This window comes from Trachymyrmex septentrionalis, unplaced genomic scaffold, assembly GCF_001594115.1.
Source record: "Trachymyrmex septentrionalis isolate Tsep2-gDNA-1 unplaced genomic scaffold, Tsep1.0 scaffold9, whole genome shotgun sequence".
Lineage (NCBI taxonomy): Eukaryota > Metazoa > Arthropoda > Insecta > Hymenoptera > Formicidae > Trachymyrmex > Trachymyrmex septentrionalis.
The window spans coordinates 2518681-2535689 of record NW_017306091.1 but is presented as its reverse complement, the minus strand read 5'-3'; the positions used below and the strand labels follow the sequence as shown (position 1 = coordinate 2535689).

General features: G+C 26.8%; 2 protein-coding genes across 2 annotated transcripts in view; both read right to left on the bottom strand.

Moving 5' to 3' along the window:
- LOC108755631 (G-protein coupled receptor Mth2-like) overlaps window positions 1-5039 on the bottom strand; it is a 6181-nt gene extending 1142 nt beyond the window's left edge. The window contains exons 1-4 of the mRNA XM_018498745.1: window positions 4215-5039; window positions 3935-4148; window positions 2783-2861; window positions 105-277 (exon numbers count right to left, since the gene is read on the bottom strand). Coding sequence (XP_018354247.1) covers window positions 105-277; window positions 2783-2861; window positions 3935-4148; window positions 4215-5039 — 1291 coding nt within the window. The remainder of the gene's footprint in view (window positions 1-104; window positions 278-2782; window positions 2862-3934; window positions 4149-4214) is intronic.
- Window positions 5040-9434: 4395 nt separating this feature from the next.
- Window positions 9435-16785, bottom strand: LOC108755705 (G-protein coupled receptor Mth2-like). The gene is made up of 7 exons (XM_018498893.1): window positions 16669-16785; window positions 13872-15043; window positions 12481-12559; window positions 11031-11218; window positions 10708-10870; window positions 9782-10243; window positions 9435-9660 (listed from the first exon to the last, which is right to left on the bottom strand). The coding sequence occupies exons 2-6, from the start codon at window positions 14914-14916 to the stop codon at window positions 9922-9924; spliced, it is 1797 nt and encodes a 598-aa protein (XP_018354395.1). The 5' UTR covers window positions 14917-15043; window positions 16669-16785; the 3' UTR covers window positions 9435-9660; window positions 9782-9921.
- Between the last annotated feature and the right edge of the window lie 224 nt (window positions 16786-17009).

Sequence of the window (17009 nt, the reverse complement as noted above, 5' to 3'; positions counted from 1 at the left end):
AATAATAATAATAATAATTAAAATTAAAAGTTGTTGAAATTTAATCAAGATTTCAATTAAGCATTAATTTTATACTAGCATTAATAATTGCCAGTATCACTTACCACCGAACCAAAATCTTTTTTCGCACATTTCTGGCCGGACCAAATTTTCTGGTAAGGGAATATTATCCATGATGGCGCAGATAACATTGAGAACGATAGTGACTCCCCATGCATAGATTGAATATATTATAAGCTTCTTTTTATTATTTGTTCTCAGATATAAACGGTGATATCTATAAAATAAATAAATGCGATTTATGTTTAGTGAATAACAATTTAATTACTATCTAATATATAATATCCAATATATAATATGCGTTCAAAAATATCTTATCTCTATCTCTTTAATCTAAATTAAAGCTTTATGAAGTAATAATCATAAAAACTCAAACATAAACACATATATTCGTATATATAATATAATATAATATTTTTGTGTATGTACTGATTTCGAATAAAACATTTTTTATGCATAAATATGTAAAAATATGTATAAACATATATAATCACCTATAAATATCAATAGACATGTATAATTATATATGAAATATGTCCATACATATTCATACATACTTCTTTCTTTTGTAAAATTACTTTTTAGTGTAATAGAAATAATAATAGTAACGTGAAAATTAAAATATGATTATAGGAATAATTTTTATACGAGTATATATATATTGTTTGTTTCAGAAAAAAACAAGTTTTGGAAAATGTAAAAAAAATTGCTCTTACATAATTATGCATAATTTTATATATAATTATACATGAATATGATGAATACATACAATGAATTTTTTTATTTTTCTTCAAACTTGATTTTTTTCTAAAACAAATAGTTGCGAAAATTATCTTTTTAATTATTTCTAATGTTTTTCTGTTAACTATTATTATTTCTATGACACTGAAAAGTAATTTTACAAAAGAAAGAAGAATGTATGAACATTTATGGGCATATTTCATGTATATAATTATACATATGAAATATGTCCATAAATATTCATACATATTTATGAATATTTATGCGTGTTTATACATATTTATACATATTCATGCATGAAAAATTTTTTACCGGATTTCAAACTATATCCTATCTTAAAGCAGAAAATTTTCTTATAAATTTCTCTATCTGATTAATCTAATTTAAATATTTTGTTTCGAAACGTTTAAGAAATATGAAAATCATTAAAATCAATTTTTTTAAATCAGTTTTTCAGCGAATGGAACTAATTCCTTACTTGTAACAAAGTTATAGTTACAAATTTTTTGGTGACTTTACTGGCACCGACGAGATGCTATTAAAGACCGACATTCTTATGGGAGTTGGCGTCCTTGTGAATATTGACGTAATTAACAATTAAAAATAATATTGTACTAATTTTATGATTTGTTAAATTAGTAGACATATTTATGCATTTAGAACTCAATAATACTTGATTTATCTTTATAATTGTAATTTCAGAGTTAAAATTGTAATTTCAAAGTGTCAAAGTTTGATTATCAACAGAGATGATAACTACAAAAAAAAAATTGTAATTTTTCTGCAATATATTAAATATTATAGCTTTACAAACATGCATATTTATTTAAGGAATTTATGTAATAAAAAAATCATGAATTTAATAATGTATGATAAACAAATATTTATGTTAATAATAGCAAATTTATATCAATTGTCGATAATGTCAGCATTCTTCAATTACCTCCGAGGGCCGTTTTTATACACCGTCAAAAATTTGCCAAGGATTGACGATCTTTAATAGTATCTCGTCGGTGTTACTGGTAACTGCGTTACTTCTTTTTATAACTGTAATTAAATTTTTCTAGTGACGATAATGAATTTTACAGTTACTTTTATCGCTACTTTGCACACGATTGGACATGGTTTGATTGGGCACAAGCCACTCATAGCGAGACAAAAAAATCTTCCCCTATTGAAAAGAAAATCACGTCACAGTTGCATGATGAAATCATATAACGTAGTGACAGGATTTTTTTCAATAGGGCCTAGACTCACTCACTGTGATTGGTGGTCGTCGATTTTAAAAAAAAGTAACGGAAATATAAAAAAATTATTTATGTATAATTTTATACAAAATTATGTATAACTATGTAAGAGCAATTTTTTTTACATTTTTCCAAACTTGTTTTTTTCTGAAACAAACAATGTGAAAATTATTCCTTTAATCATATTTATGTTTTCACATTACTATTATTATTTCTATTACAGTAAAAAGTAATTTTACAAAAGAAAGAAGGATGTATGGACAATAAAAAGATACTTTTTCATGTAATAGTAATTGTAACGAGTTACTTTTAGAAATCGGTAATTAGTAATGATAACTGTTACTTTTTCTAAATAATGAGTAACTGTAAAATTCGTTATTTTTAAAAAGTAACTTTACATTCTCTGGTGAATACTGTACGTTGTATAATATTACTTGGGCATAATCATAATGAAAATATAATGATACGTTCTTGGGTGCATTGGGAGCGGCCTATTTGCATTACAGTTCCATTGATTCAAATAACATATATAACGAGCATGCTCCCACTTGGCAACTATCAATTTAAACATCAAGTTTCATTCAATAAAAATTTTTGTAATTAATTAAATTAAATTAAATTAATTAATTACTAATTATATATGTAATTAATTTAATTAAATTAATTTAATTAATTACGAGCACACTTTATTATTTTTACCATGCGTATAATATTATATGAAACACATTGCTCACCTAAATGTCCACCAAATATCGAAGCATATTACATTTAACCAAAAAAAACTTGACAACAAAAAGAAGTAGAAGATGTATGCTGAAAAAATGAAATTAAATAATGTGTTAATCGAGCATATATTAGAATGACAATTATTTATAGTTTATAATTATTACTATATCTATTCTATTTGTGACATTTTCTTGATCTGCATGTCTGCAGCATAGCAAAATAAAAAAAAAGTGAATTTGATCAAATTAAATGCTTCACTGTATATTTTCTCTATTTAAATCAGAAAATTAACATGCAGAAATGTCAGTTATTGTATATACATAATGTATAATTCAAGATTTAAACATCTGTTAAATATTATTTTATATTATAATATTTGTTCTTTTAAAAATTTAATAATTTCCATTTTGTTAAATTATTCGAAAGAAATATTATATCTAGACTACTAATTTTATATATAAATACATATAAGCAACACATTATTGAATTACTACATCATTTCAGGCTTACTTTGAAAATAATATAACTTATAAAATGTTATTTTCGAATTATTGTTATGAATAAGTTAGGTAAAGATTACTCTATTAATTATTAAAAGTAAACTAACTTAACAATTTATTCGCCAAATAGCACTTGTGTTTCTCTTAAAGTTTTCAAAGAAATTATAATCAATATCTTCTAAAAGAGTGACATATTTTGAGTTATATTGTTCTCGTAAATAAAAGGAGAATCTTTTACAAAAAATATTTAAAATCAAGCCAGTTTTGGTGATCGAAGTTTAAAGAAATTGTTTCATTTTGAATTTAATCATTTTCAGAGCTGATCGAGATAAATACAAAAACTGTTTTGTAATGTCCTGAGTTATATCACTTTTGATAAATTATTTCGAATTTATTATAATTTTATAATGATCTCAAAATTGTCACAACTTAAAAACGATGTAAGTTTGTTGTGAAACAAAAATAACAAAAATCATATTTAATCATATTTTTAAGAATACGTTTTTAAAAGAGCTCATTATTGTTTGATTGTATTATATTATTTGATTAATCAATAATTGTTTGTCAAGTTAAAAAATAGTTTTTATCCTTTTCTGAAACTTAATTTGTTTAGTTGTGTTTTTTTAAATAATAGAACAATATAGTTTATACATACTGTACCTAGTGCAACGCAATATTTCACTTCACCTAATTCAAAAGATTGGTCAAAACACATAATCACGTATGTGATGAATAATGAACCCACGTGTGTACGCAATGTATAACTATGGATAGTCTCGAATATTGGCAATATAGAATATATTATGAACGTCAATAGCAGGAACAGCAAAGACAATAGGAGGCAAATGGATACAAAAGATACTAAAAATGTAGTCTGAACATCATCATCATCATCATCATCATCATCATCATCATCATCATACACGTCATCATCATAGACATCATCATCACAGACGAACACGCTATATTTGTTACCAAACAACATGGCAATGCAATAATCCTCTGGTAAAATGAATTTGCTATAAGTGTACAAATAGCCATTGGGGAAAAACATGTATGTATTGGGGAGAAGAAATTTGCGATCATATCCTTTTGCAACGCATGGATCACGAACAGTAAAAAATAGCTCCTCGACTGTTTCATCCTTGAAATAATTTCCGTGTTTGTTTAGGTTTAGAAAAGGGTACATGTTTGAAACAGCGTAATTTTGCTTTATGCATCGTCCCGTTATCATCATCAAGATGTCACCAAAAGGACAACAGAACTGAATACAAGTAATATTATTATTGCACGCTGTATATTCAACAAGAGTAGTATTAATTATTCCGTTGGAATTGAGTTTGTACAATATGAAATTGTCCTTGTCTTTAGTTTTGGTGAGATTTTCATTAATTTCTTGTAACGTGAAATTATTGATGTCTGTCGAATTCGCATAAAACTCCATAGATGTCTGATTATCTTCGTGATTTTTTATTATATGTTCACGAGACTCGTATCGCATCGAATCATTCTTGTAATTGTTATTTGTAGAATTAATATAGGATTCGTATTGCATTTCATCATTATTTTTAATAGAATTTTTCTGTGAATTGAACCGTGTTAATTCCATTTCCTCATTTCGATATTTCGTAGAATTTACGAAAAGATCAGACTGCATCGTCGAGTTGTTGCTCTGTTCATTGTCATTCATAAAATCATTCTGAAGTTCCGAGAACGGAACAACAAACAGAAATGCAAAACAAAGTGCAATACTTGGTGGATACATCGTTATATTATCGAATTCACAAAATCAACTTAATGTTTTTTTATGTCTTGTAAGTAAATATTTATCGTAATGTTACCAATTTTTGAAAGAAAAGTAATGGCTCCATTCTACTACGATTTTGTCTGAAAAACAAAAAATGATGTTTTTAGAGTAAGCACGTGAATGGAAGTTAGAAAAATCGATGACATTAAATGGAAGAAGGTACCTCGCAAGGCAGACTCTTCATTTACCATAATGACAAAGTGATAAAGAAATTTTGATTTTTTTTAATTTTATAGAGAATTAATTTCATATCGAGGGAGATCCAACACGATCTCTTGGGAATATATCGTAACTACTTAAAATAATTCATAAAAAAGTGATACAGCTAGAAAGATACATGCTACTGCATGATGATTTTTATCCTAGGCACAATCCATAATGTATAAAGTGACATATTATTGAAATTTCTGTTGTCAACATTAATTATATAGAAGTGAAAAGTTTGATCAAAAGTAGATGACATTAAATCACGCATCAATTAGGATAACTTCGGTATATACGCCACACCTAAAAAACTTAATTTATTAAATGTTATTTACTATTTTTAAGATAAATGAACTATTTATATTAATAAAAACTTTATACTATTATTATGAAAAAACTATTATAAATCCGAAATTATTATTATTTTTATTAAAGAATATTTTCCTTATTAAAGAAAGAACCCTTTTGAAACCCTTGTATTTTTGTCGTATATCCAATAGGAGTGAAATATACGGCTGCTCATAAGAGGAGGAGGAGGATATGTATGACTATAAAAAGTTTACAAATAATGCTTATAAATAAGACGAAAAATGACACAATAACTTATAAAATATGTTTACAAAGTTTTTTTAAGGAATAAGAATAATAAATATGTATATAAAGTAATAGATAATAATTATGGTCTTCCTATATTTTACAAGTGTTATTACATAAGGTACATATCTCATGTAATGTGTTTATTGTATTTAATGGACTGAAATCTGCGTACTTTGCTTTGGGCATAAATCCCGCCCTCTAAAAATGCTGTATATCCCAAACAGGTGGGATACGCAAGACAACAAATTAAATAAAAAAGGCAAGAGCAAAGCACTTGTATTTTGCTATACAACATGGTTTATTTATTTCTCTACACTTATATCACAAAATAACCACTAAGTCTTTTACGCGCCCTATAGTAATCATATATTTTATAAAGATTATAATTTATGATGGCGCTACTTATTACAGTGATAAATCAATTTAACTCACAATAATTTTATTAATATTAACAATAAGAAACCTTCATTATTAACACAATAATAATAATAATATAACATAAAGGCATGTAACAAAGTAATTGCTGAAAAATTATTTCCCCCCCCCCCCACACACACTCCTTTTATTTTTTCTGACTTCTGCGGCATAAATCCCAGCGTGGCGTATTTGCCGAAGTTACCTTACACCGAAAATTTATAAATTATGAGCTGTATTGATTATAAATTAAGATTGATTTGTTAATGTTAATTAAGTAAAGTACAGAAGTCTTGATATTAAATAGAGTTGTTAGATTAACAGTCAATAAGAGTCGAATAAAAATATCAAATTTAGAATAAATAATGGGAGAGTTATATGTATTGAGAAAGTTACAAGTTTCCATAATTTACACATATTCACATAATACGTTTCGGCTACGAGATTAAGAATCCACTTAAAGCTACAAATGCTTCGAAACTTTTGATTAACCAATTGGAAAAAAAATTTTCTTACTGACCAATCAAAAAATGCTTTGAAGTAGACCGTAGCCAGAGCCATCTTCAGATGTATGAATGTTTAAAAATTTAAATAAGAAAGAACACAGTAAAATTAATCGAAGAAGTTGTTAAAAGATTTTGGGAGGTCAAATAAATATTCTTCGAAGTAACAAAAATTGTTCATAAACGGTTGAAAGACTTTCCGGAGATAAACAAAATTGTTACTCTGAAAAAAATTTTTTTTATTTTTAAACTTTTATACATCTGAAAACTTATTCTCATAGCCAAAATACGTTATATGAATATATGTAAATTATGAAACTTATATTTTCTTAATACATATAACTCTTATTATTTATTCTAAATTTGATATTTTTATTCAACCCTTATTGTTCTATTAATCTAATAACTCTTGTTAATTATTTTATTTCATTTTATGTAATGTTGTTGTACTTGAATCATGATAATCACATCAATTAATTCATCATCTTATCAAATATACTGGGATGTAAGTTTTCTACAAAATTTTTAGCTACATTGTCTCTGATGTCATTCTATACTTATGACTATTATTTAAGAATTGTATTATTGGTCATACATATACACAATAAGAGTTGAAAAATTACTTTACTTGATTATCCGGTTTTTATTTCAACCGATTTATATTAAACAAGAAAATTCATAAAAAAAACATTCTTTCTTTATATTCTTTTACTTATTTAAGTATTTTTCTACAAAGTTGTAGTTACGTTATCTAGTTACAATAAAAGTAAAGAAAAAAATAATAATTCTAAAAAATAAAAAAAAGTAATTAATTTAAGTGATGCGTGCAATTTGAGAAAAATCAGAAGAGTTCCTGTATATGATAAATATGATTTTTTTCCCGGTATGTATTTATTGAAGATATAAGCAAGAAAAAATTTATGTATCATACACCTTTCCGACAAATATTAAAATCAGACTTATAAATATGTACCATTTATAACGATTATAATTGTTTCCGAGCTTAATATATAAAGATGGATAGGATAGTAAGTATAACTATATCCAATTTCACTTCCGCGATTCTTTTCCCGGTAAACGATAGCGCATGAATATACTCAGGCAACTAACAAAACTCTACTGAATGATGAGTTGTGCTGCCGTTGACGGTGGTGAAAACAGCAATCGAATCTACGCATGTATACAGGAGAAACCACATTCAACTAGCGTCGTTCAATTATCGACAGCATGCACGTTATAATCCAATAGGTATGAAATTGAAAATTTTCTTATAAGGTAAAAAGATGATTCAACGACTCTGATTCACCCTGTGTAGTAATACATACGTAGTAATAATGAAACAAAAATACTGACAAAATTTTAAGCCTCAAGAAAATTATAAAGTTAATTTGCGACGCTGTATTATTTAGTAAACAGTGCGCTATTCAACATATATCCATGAGAATGTAGTCTTATTTCATCATAATTTATCATTATATGCTTGTTAATTATAAAAATTTTATTTCAAAGTTAATTAACTTTAATCTCTGTTCAATTATCATAATTTTTGGCATTGAACATTAATGTAAGTGAAAATCCATTTAATGGCATTCACTTGACATTATTTAGACTATTTAGAGTATTTCTGTCAAAAGTCAAGACTATCGGCGTTTAACATTTTTTTTCTTTTTAGAAATTCACCTATTATATTACACATATATTATTCTTATATAACCGGAATAAATTTCAGGTTTCTATTACCATAGAAAAAAAATTAATAGAATCTCATAAAAGAATATTTGTGTGTATGTGCGTTTGTTGAATATGAAATATATCAACACTAAAATAATAACTGGAATATATATTTTTACCCACTCTCATAAAAAAGAAGCATAATAATAAACATTGATAGAACTTTTTTGTCATCAGATTTAAAACGTTAACAAAAAAAATGTCAAGTATATAAATACATTGTTAAAAAATGATTACCCTGCCAATTTGATTTTTCATACTATTAATGCACATTCGAAGATCTAATTCATAAAAGCATGAAACAGCAGATCAAATCAAAAGATAAGAAGAAGATATAGATTGTGCTTCTTGATTCGTGCTTTCTTACATACCTACAATTTCTGATAAATGTAAAAGAATAAGCAATACCTTTAACAATAAATGAGCTTCCACCAATACAAATAAATTGAACAGATTGATTAAGATATAAAAACACACTTTCCTCTCACGAGAAAAAAAAATATTCTTTACAAAATTTCGTACAAATCTTGTGGTGCATCGTATGTCGGGCAAACAGGAAGGAAACTTAAAATTATATAAAGTGTCAGATCATCGTAATCGTATAAACCGAGATACAAACACTTACTCGGTGATTATAATATAGAATTAATTAGAATATAGAATTAATTTTGGACATGACTTTGACTGGGACAATATTGCAGTACTTGTTGAAGAACATTTCCTTAATAGACGACTAATATTGGAATGCCTCATATCTTTATGCGAAAGAACAGTTTTAATTTGAGATGCAGAAAATTTACATCACACTTATCTAGATAATAAAGAACACAAAATTGTTTTATTTAGCTAATATTTTTTATTTATATAATTTCTTTGTAATTGTTTATACATTGACTTTGCTTTTTCTTTTAGTATATATTTATTTGAGTGATTGACATGTACTTAATATTTAAATTGTATTAGTCATATTCTTGATAAGCTATGTATATTTAACATGTGCTTTATAAAATTTGTTTAATCCATAAATAATTTGGAATGTTATTTTATTGTATTTATCGTTATTTGATCCAATGTTTCAAAGCGACTTCTTTCCATCCTTGGGGTGAGTCATCGATCTTCTTTCGAATTTTCTGCTTAAAAAAATTAAATTGTATTGTTTAATGTTTTACCAAATTATATAACATCAAATATCTCTTTTCTAAAAAGACAAAAACAACGTAAAACAATTATAATCTGATAGTATATACATACGTAAGATCTTCGACTGAAGAATTAAATTATGCTGCTAATTAACTATTAACTCTCATCTATAATAATAGAATTTTCTCTTTGCATTGCAACATTTATGAGTAGGATTTATGACTAATTGAACTTTGCAAGATGATTAGCTGTTAATTAGAGCGACCAATTTGTTGCATGGGCATTGTTCCGGACCTCCTAGTGGATGTAGTAGTATTCGAGACAACTATACTTTTTATTGGAATCTTAAATGGATCGCAAATCTTCCAGTCAAGTTGTTTTAATAGCGTTTGCAGGGTTTTTTTTCTACATACAAATATAATGAAAATGGTGAGACCTTGCAAGGCATTTACGATGTCAGCGGGATACCAGATAAACTGTGGTACAATATCAGTACCAATATCGACCCACGACATTATCTCCAAAACCCAAGTTATTCCCATCACTACAAACAGCTTCAAGTACATATTAAACCTGTGACCAAATATATTTTTGTATTGTTTGTCATTACAATTTGTAATTACAATTTGTAATTATAATATACACTGCTCAAAAAAAATGTGGCAAAGAAAAATTTTGGGAAAAAATTGACCAATTTTGACTGACAATAACTTTGCGAAAAATTATCGTAGGATAATGTTTTTTTTTTTAAATTAAAGCTTGAAATTTCTATTTTAATAACACTATGGCCAGATTTAATACTACTATTGTATGTTTAATACTATTATTGTAACTCCCAAAATATGAGGATGTGTGTTTGTCATTTTGAAAATTGCAAAGTTTGACGGAATGCACGGACTTCATAAAATTTTTTTTGAGAATGCTGTTTGCTGCGGTATAAAATTCGAACTTTGTTCTTTAATTTAAAAAAAAAACAAGCAACAATTTTTTTCGCAAAGTTACAACATTTTGTAAAAAATAGCCTTCGCATTTTTTACCATTGCTTATTTTCATGGCGTATGATCTCACAGTCTTTCAACAGATTAGCTATTTGTACTTTCTGATACAGAATCGTTAGTGTTGTGCAGATGAAAAAAAAAATGTTACTGATGATAGTAACACCTATGGGTACGTAAAAATATAACGTTTTAGCTTCATTTTCTGAAACAAAAAACAAATTTTTTGTATTACATTACACTAATATATGTGAATAATATGTCTATTATTCACATTATTTAAATTAAAAATTATTAAAATTTAATCAAGAGTTTAAATAAATATTAATTTTCCGCTAACGTTGATAATTGTCTGTATTACTTACCCCCAAACCAAAATCTTTTTTTGCACATTTCTGGTCGGATCAAATTTTCTGGCAGAAATGGAATATTATCCATGATGGCGCAGATAATGTTGAGAATGATAGTGACTCCCCATGCATAGATCGAATATATTATAAGCTTCTTTTTATGCTTTGTTTTTGTTCGGTACGGGCGGAGCAGATGGATATCTCTATAAAATGCAATTTATGTTTAGTCAATAACAATTAAATTATTATCCAATATGTAATATGCGTTCAAAAATATCTTATCCCTCTCTTTGAAACTAAAGCTTTGTAAACTAATAATTATAAAACCTTACACTCAAACACACATATACTAGTATATATGTATAATATAAATATTCTTAGTTAAATATTATTTTCTGTTAAATATTATTTTATGTTATTTGTTTTATGTACTAGTTAACTACACATAAGTACACATATATCTTATCTTAAAAGTAAAAAGTTTTTTTATAAAGTTTTCTATTTTAACAATTTGAATAATTTATTTCGAAGCATTTAATATGAAAATCATTAAAATCAATGTTTTGCACTTCAATGAATACCAGGGAATGGAACTAATTTATTACTTGTAATAAAGTTACATTTACAAGTTACTTTTTTGATGACTTTACTGATAACTGCGTTACTTTTTTTTTATAACTGTACTTACATTATTTTAGTAATGATAACGAATTACTTTTATCGTTACTTTGCACACGATTGAATTGAATATAAACTACTCATAGTGCAAGACTAGGAAACTCCCCTTATTAAAAAAAAATCATGTCACGCAGTTACATGATGAAATTACGTAACGTTGCGACAAGATTTTTTTCAGTAGAGCCTAGACACCCATTTGCTGTGATTGATGATCGTCTATTTAAAAAAAAAGTAACAGAAAGGTAATATAAAGTTTCTTTTTTAAGTAACAGTAACTGTAACAAGTTATTTTTAAAAATCGGTAATTAGTAATAATAATTGTTACTTTTTCTAAATAACGAGTAACTGTAAAATTCGTTATTTAAAAAAAATAACTTTCCATTGTCTGATGAATAATGAACGTTGTATAATATTACTTGCGTATAATCATGATGGAAGTAAAAAGGTGTGCTCATCGGGAATTTGCACATAGTTCAATTGATTCAAATCTTATATATAACGAACATGCTCTCACATGCCCAAGCAGAATATGCCATTATGATATCAAAATGACTCGAAAATGATCACTAAAAGTCATTTTCCAATTACTTTCGATTCATTTTAATAAAATTATTTTGACATTATTGTAACTTATTGTACTGCTTGGATAGCAACTTTCAGTTTAAACATCAAGTTTTATTTTAAAAAAGTTTAAAATTAATTTAATTAAATTAATTGAATTAATTACAACACACACACATCTTATTACTTGTACTTCTACCATGCGTATATAAAATATATTGCTTACCTAAATTTCCACCAAATATCGAAGCATATTACATTTAACCAAAAAAAACTTGACAAAAAGAAGAAGTTGAAGATATATGCTGAAAAGATAAAATTAAATAATATGTTAATCATCAAGTATATATTAGAATGACAATTGTTTATAGTTTATAATTATTACTATTTCTACTGTATTTGCGACATTTCCTTGATCTGCATGTCTGCAGCATTGCAAAGTAAAAAAAAAGTGAATTTATTGATCATTAAATGCTTTACTGTATAATTTCTCTATTTAAACCAGAAAATTATCTACATGCAGAAATAGGTGAATTATTGTATATACATAATGTATAAGTCAAGATTTAAACATCTGTTAAATATTATTTTATGTTATTTGTTCTTTTAAATATTATTTTATATTATTTGTTTTTTTTTAAATTTAATAATTTCCATTTTATTGAATTATTCGAAAGACAGAAATATTATATATATTTAGATTACAAATTTTAGATACATTACTTAAATACCAAGCGCCACTACGGTCTAAATATTGAGATATGTTGAACTATTATATAATATATATATATTCATTTAAATGAATTAATTTCAGAAATTATAACTGGGTGCCGGTGCAGTTATCGGACTTTCAACGCAATCAATCTAAAGTATTAATAATCTTCCCAAATTTAATCTTAAAAACCTATAATAAATTTACTGCGAAAAATACTACTAATTTTATATATAGGTACAGATAAGCAATACATTATTGCATTGCTATATCATTCCAGACTTACTTCAAAACTAACATAAGTTAAAAAATGTTATTTTCAAGTTATTATCATGAATAAGTTAGATAAAGATTACTCTATTAATTATCAAAAGTAAACTAACTTAACAATTCGTTCGCCAAATAGCACTTGTGTTTCTCTTAAGATTTTATTTAAATATAATCACCTTCTAAAAAAGTAACATATTTTTAGTTGTATTATTTTTGTAAATAAAAGAAGAATCTTTTTCAAAAAATATTTAGAGTCAAGACAGTTTCGGTAATCAAAAATTGAAGTTTAAAGAAATTGATTTATTTTGAATTCAGTAATGTTCTAAGTTATGTCACTTTTGATAAATTATTCTGGATTTGTTATAATTTTATAAGGACATCAAAATCATCACAACTTAAAAAAGATGTAAAAAAGCTTGTTGTAAAATAAAAATGGCAAAAATAACATTTGATTATGTTTTTAAGAATATATTCTTAAAAGAGCTAATTATTGATTGCGTTATATTATTTAATTAGTCAATATTTTTCTGTCAAGTTGAAAAATAATTTTTCGCCTTTTCCGAAACTTAATTTGTTTTAGTTGTGTTATTTTTAATTAATGGGACGAATATTATAAGTTTACGCATATACTGTACCTAGTACAACGCAATATTTCACTTCACCTAATCCAAAAACTTGGCCAAAACACATAATCGCGTATGTGATGAATAATGAACCCACGTGTGCACGTAATGTATAACCATGGATATTCTGGAATTCTGGCAATATGGAATATATTATGAACGTCAATAGCAGAAACGGCAAAGACAATAGGAGGCACATGGATACAAATATTGGAAGTATAGTCCGATTATCACAGACGAACACGTCATAGGTGTCCCGAAACATAATGGCAAAACAATAAGACTTTGGTGAAATGTATTTGCCATCATGATTATTGTACAAAGAGCCATTGGTGAGAAATAAGTAAGTATTGGGAAAAAGAAATTCGCGACCATATCCTTTTGCAACGCATGGATCGCGAACAGTCGATAATAGTTCGTTGACCGTTTCATCTTCGGAATCGTTCCCGTGTTTGTTTGGCAGAGCGTACATGTTTGGAAGAACGTAATTATCCTCTCCACGAGAGATGCATCGTCCTTTTATCGTCAAGATGTTACCAAAAGGACAACAGAACTGAATACAAGTAATACTATCATTGCACGCTCTATATTCAACAAAAGTAGTTTTAAATATTCCGTTGGAATTGAGTTTGTACAATATGGAATTATTCTTGTGTTCAGTTTTGATGAAATTTTCTTTAATTTCTTGTAACGTGAAATCATTGATCTCTGTCGAATTCGTATAGAACTCAGTAGATGTCTGATTATTATCTTCTAGATTTTTTATTATATGTTCACGAGATTCGTTTCGCACCGAGTCATTCTTGCAATTGTTCTTTGTAGAATTAATATAGAATTCGTATTGTATTTCATTATTATTCTTAATAGAATTTTTATGTAAATTGCACCTTGTTAATTTCATCTCTTTATTTTGATATTTCGTAGAATTTACAAGAGGATCAGATTGCACCGTCGAGTTATCGCTCTGCTCATTGTCATTCGTAAAATCATCCTGAGGTTCCGAGAACGAAGCAACAAGCAGAAATGCTAAACAAAGTACAATACTTGATGGACACATCGTTGAAGTATTGTAGCGTCGAATTCACAAAACCAACTGTTTTTTTTATGTCTTATAAATAAATATTTAGCGTGATGTTATCAATTCTGGAAAAAAGGGTAATGGCTTCATCCTTCAACGATTTTGTCTGAAAAATAAAAAATGTGGTTTTAGGAGTGAGCACGTGAAGGCAAGTTAGATAAATCGACATTAAATGTCTTTATATACCCGATTACTATCACACCAATATCTCACACAATTTATGATAGAGAAAAATGGGTGAACTGTGCGCACTTAATGAAAATTTATTGTTCTGAAATGGTTTTCTAAGTTCAAATTGATATAAGTATGAAAATAGAAATTATTAATATTCTTCTACCATTACATAATTTATTTGCGTACGTACTCTCATATTGAACAGATTTTCATTCAACAAGATTGTATTTGACAAAAAAGAAAAAACAGAGAGGCGAAAAATTTCTCGCACGTTAAGTAATTGTGCGCAAAGCAAAAGTCATAGGAAATGAATACATAATAATAAATTATGGAATGTTGACAAAAAAATCAGAAAATATATTTATTATGTTGCAATATAAATATATATTAAATATATTTTAAATATATATTATATTTAAATATATATTAAATATATATTAAGCAAAAATACAAAACTAATATAATAATAATGTACATAGACTTTGGCAAAATAAAATAATAATGCAAAGATGAAACAAAAAAATTACAATCATATAGTATATGGAAGAAGGGTAATTGTGCGCATTTTGAAACGCTTGCGCACAGTTGCCCGCCGCGACTTCCTCGATATGAAATACGATTACACTTCCTAATCAAACTTAATAAATAATAGCTCAAAAGACGCACATAATAATGTACTTTAATAAAATATGCAAGTTTAAACAAATAAATTAAAAATACGGATTTACCACCTTATTTTCTGAATATTAAAATAATAAGAAAAGATGTGATTTTACTTTTTTGTATTTCTCTGGTTAGCAAAACGTATTTACATCTTTTGTAATTGTATTTTAAAAGGACGATCTCCTGTGTAAAAATTTCCACGATGACATCAATATATTGGAAAAGTACCAAACCAGGATGCGCACAGTTTCCCTCTTTCCCCAACGCAGTTGCACGTTTGTGTCAATTTTCGTATAACAAATTCATCATAAAGTGTCTAAGGCCAATCTTCATAGTCGATTCTTATTTCATCGTCTTAAGTAATGTCTTAAGACGCTAATGCGGTCCTCTGATTCGTGATTTAAGATGTATTTAAGAGACGTACGGTCTTAAATATAAGATCTGATTATGAATATCGGCCTAAGTCTAATTCTAAGAACTTGCCGTTATTTGTTTGATTATTGTTTTGTAAGTGCAAAACTTTTGTTTTCAAGCAAATGTCACGATTTGACAGCTTGAGACGCCATGTTGTACTAAGAAATGGTAACAAATATATCAATTTCAAAATTTTTAGTCGTTTCTCGGCATCCATTTCACAAACACGTAGTAATGCGTATACTTTAATCCTGTTAAAGAATTTTCGAATATGTGAAAGAGAAATATATTTGTTATACAAAAATTATATGATTTAGTCGGTAATACAAGATGGCTTTAAGATCTCCTTAAGTTCTGGGATGTAAGTTTTCTACAAAGTCCTTACCTGTTTGTGATGTCATCACTTCTATACTTATGACTGTTATTCAAGGAGTTAATTATGGGTCATACCTATACAATAAGAGCTGGAAAATTACTTACTTGATTATCCACGGTTTTTATCTCAAACCGGTTTGTATTGAACAAGGAAATTTATAAGTAAAGCATTCTTTTATTTATACTTTTTTACTTATTTATGTATGTTTCTACAAAGTCGTAGTTACGTTATCTAGTTACAATAAAAGTAAATAAAAAAACAATTTTTTGTCCTAAAAGATAAAAAAAAAGTAATTAATTTAAGTGATACGTGTTATTTGAGAAAACTAAATCTAATTCCTGAATAAGATAAATGATACGGAGCTAAATGATCTTTATTTAGTTAAATAAAAGCTTTGCAAAAAGATTTGCATCACTATCACCAACTTATTAACACAATAATATAT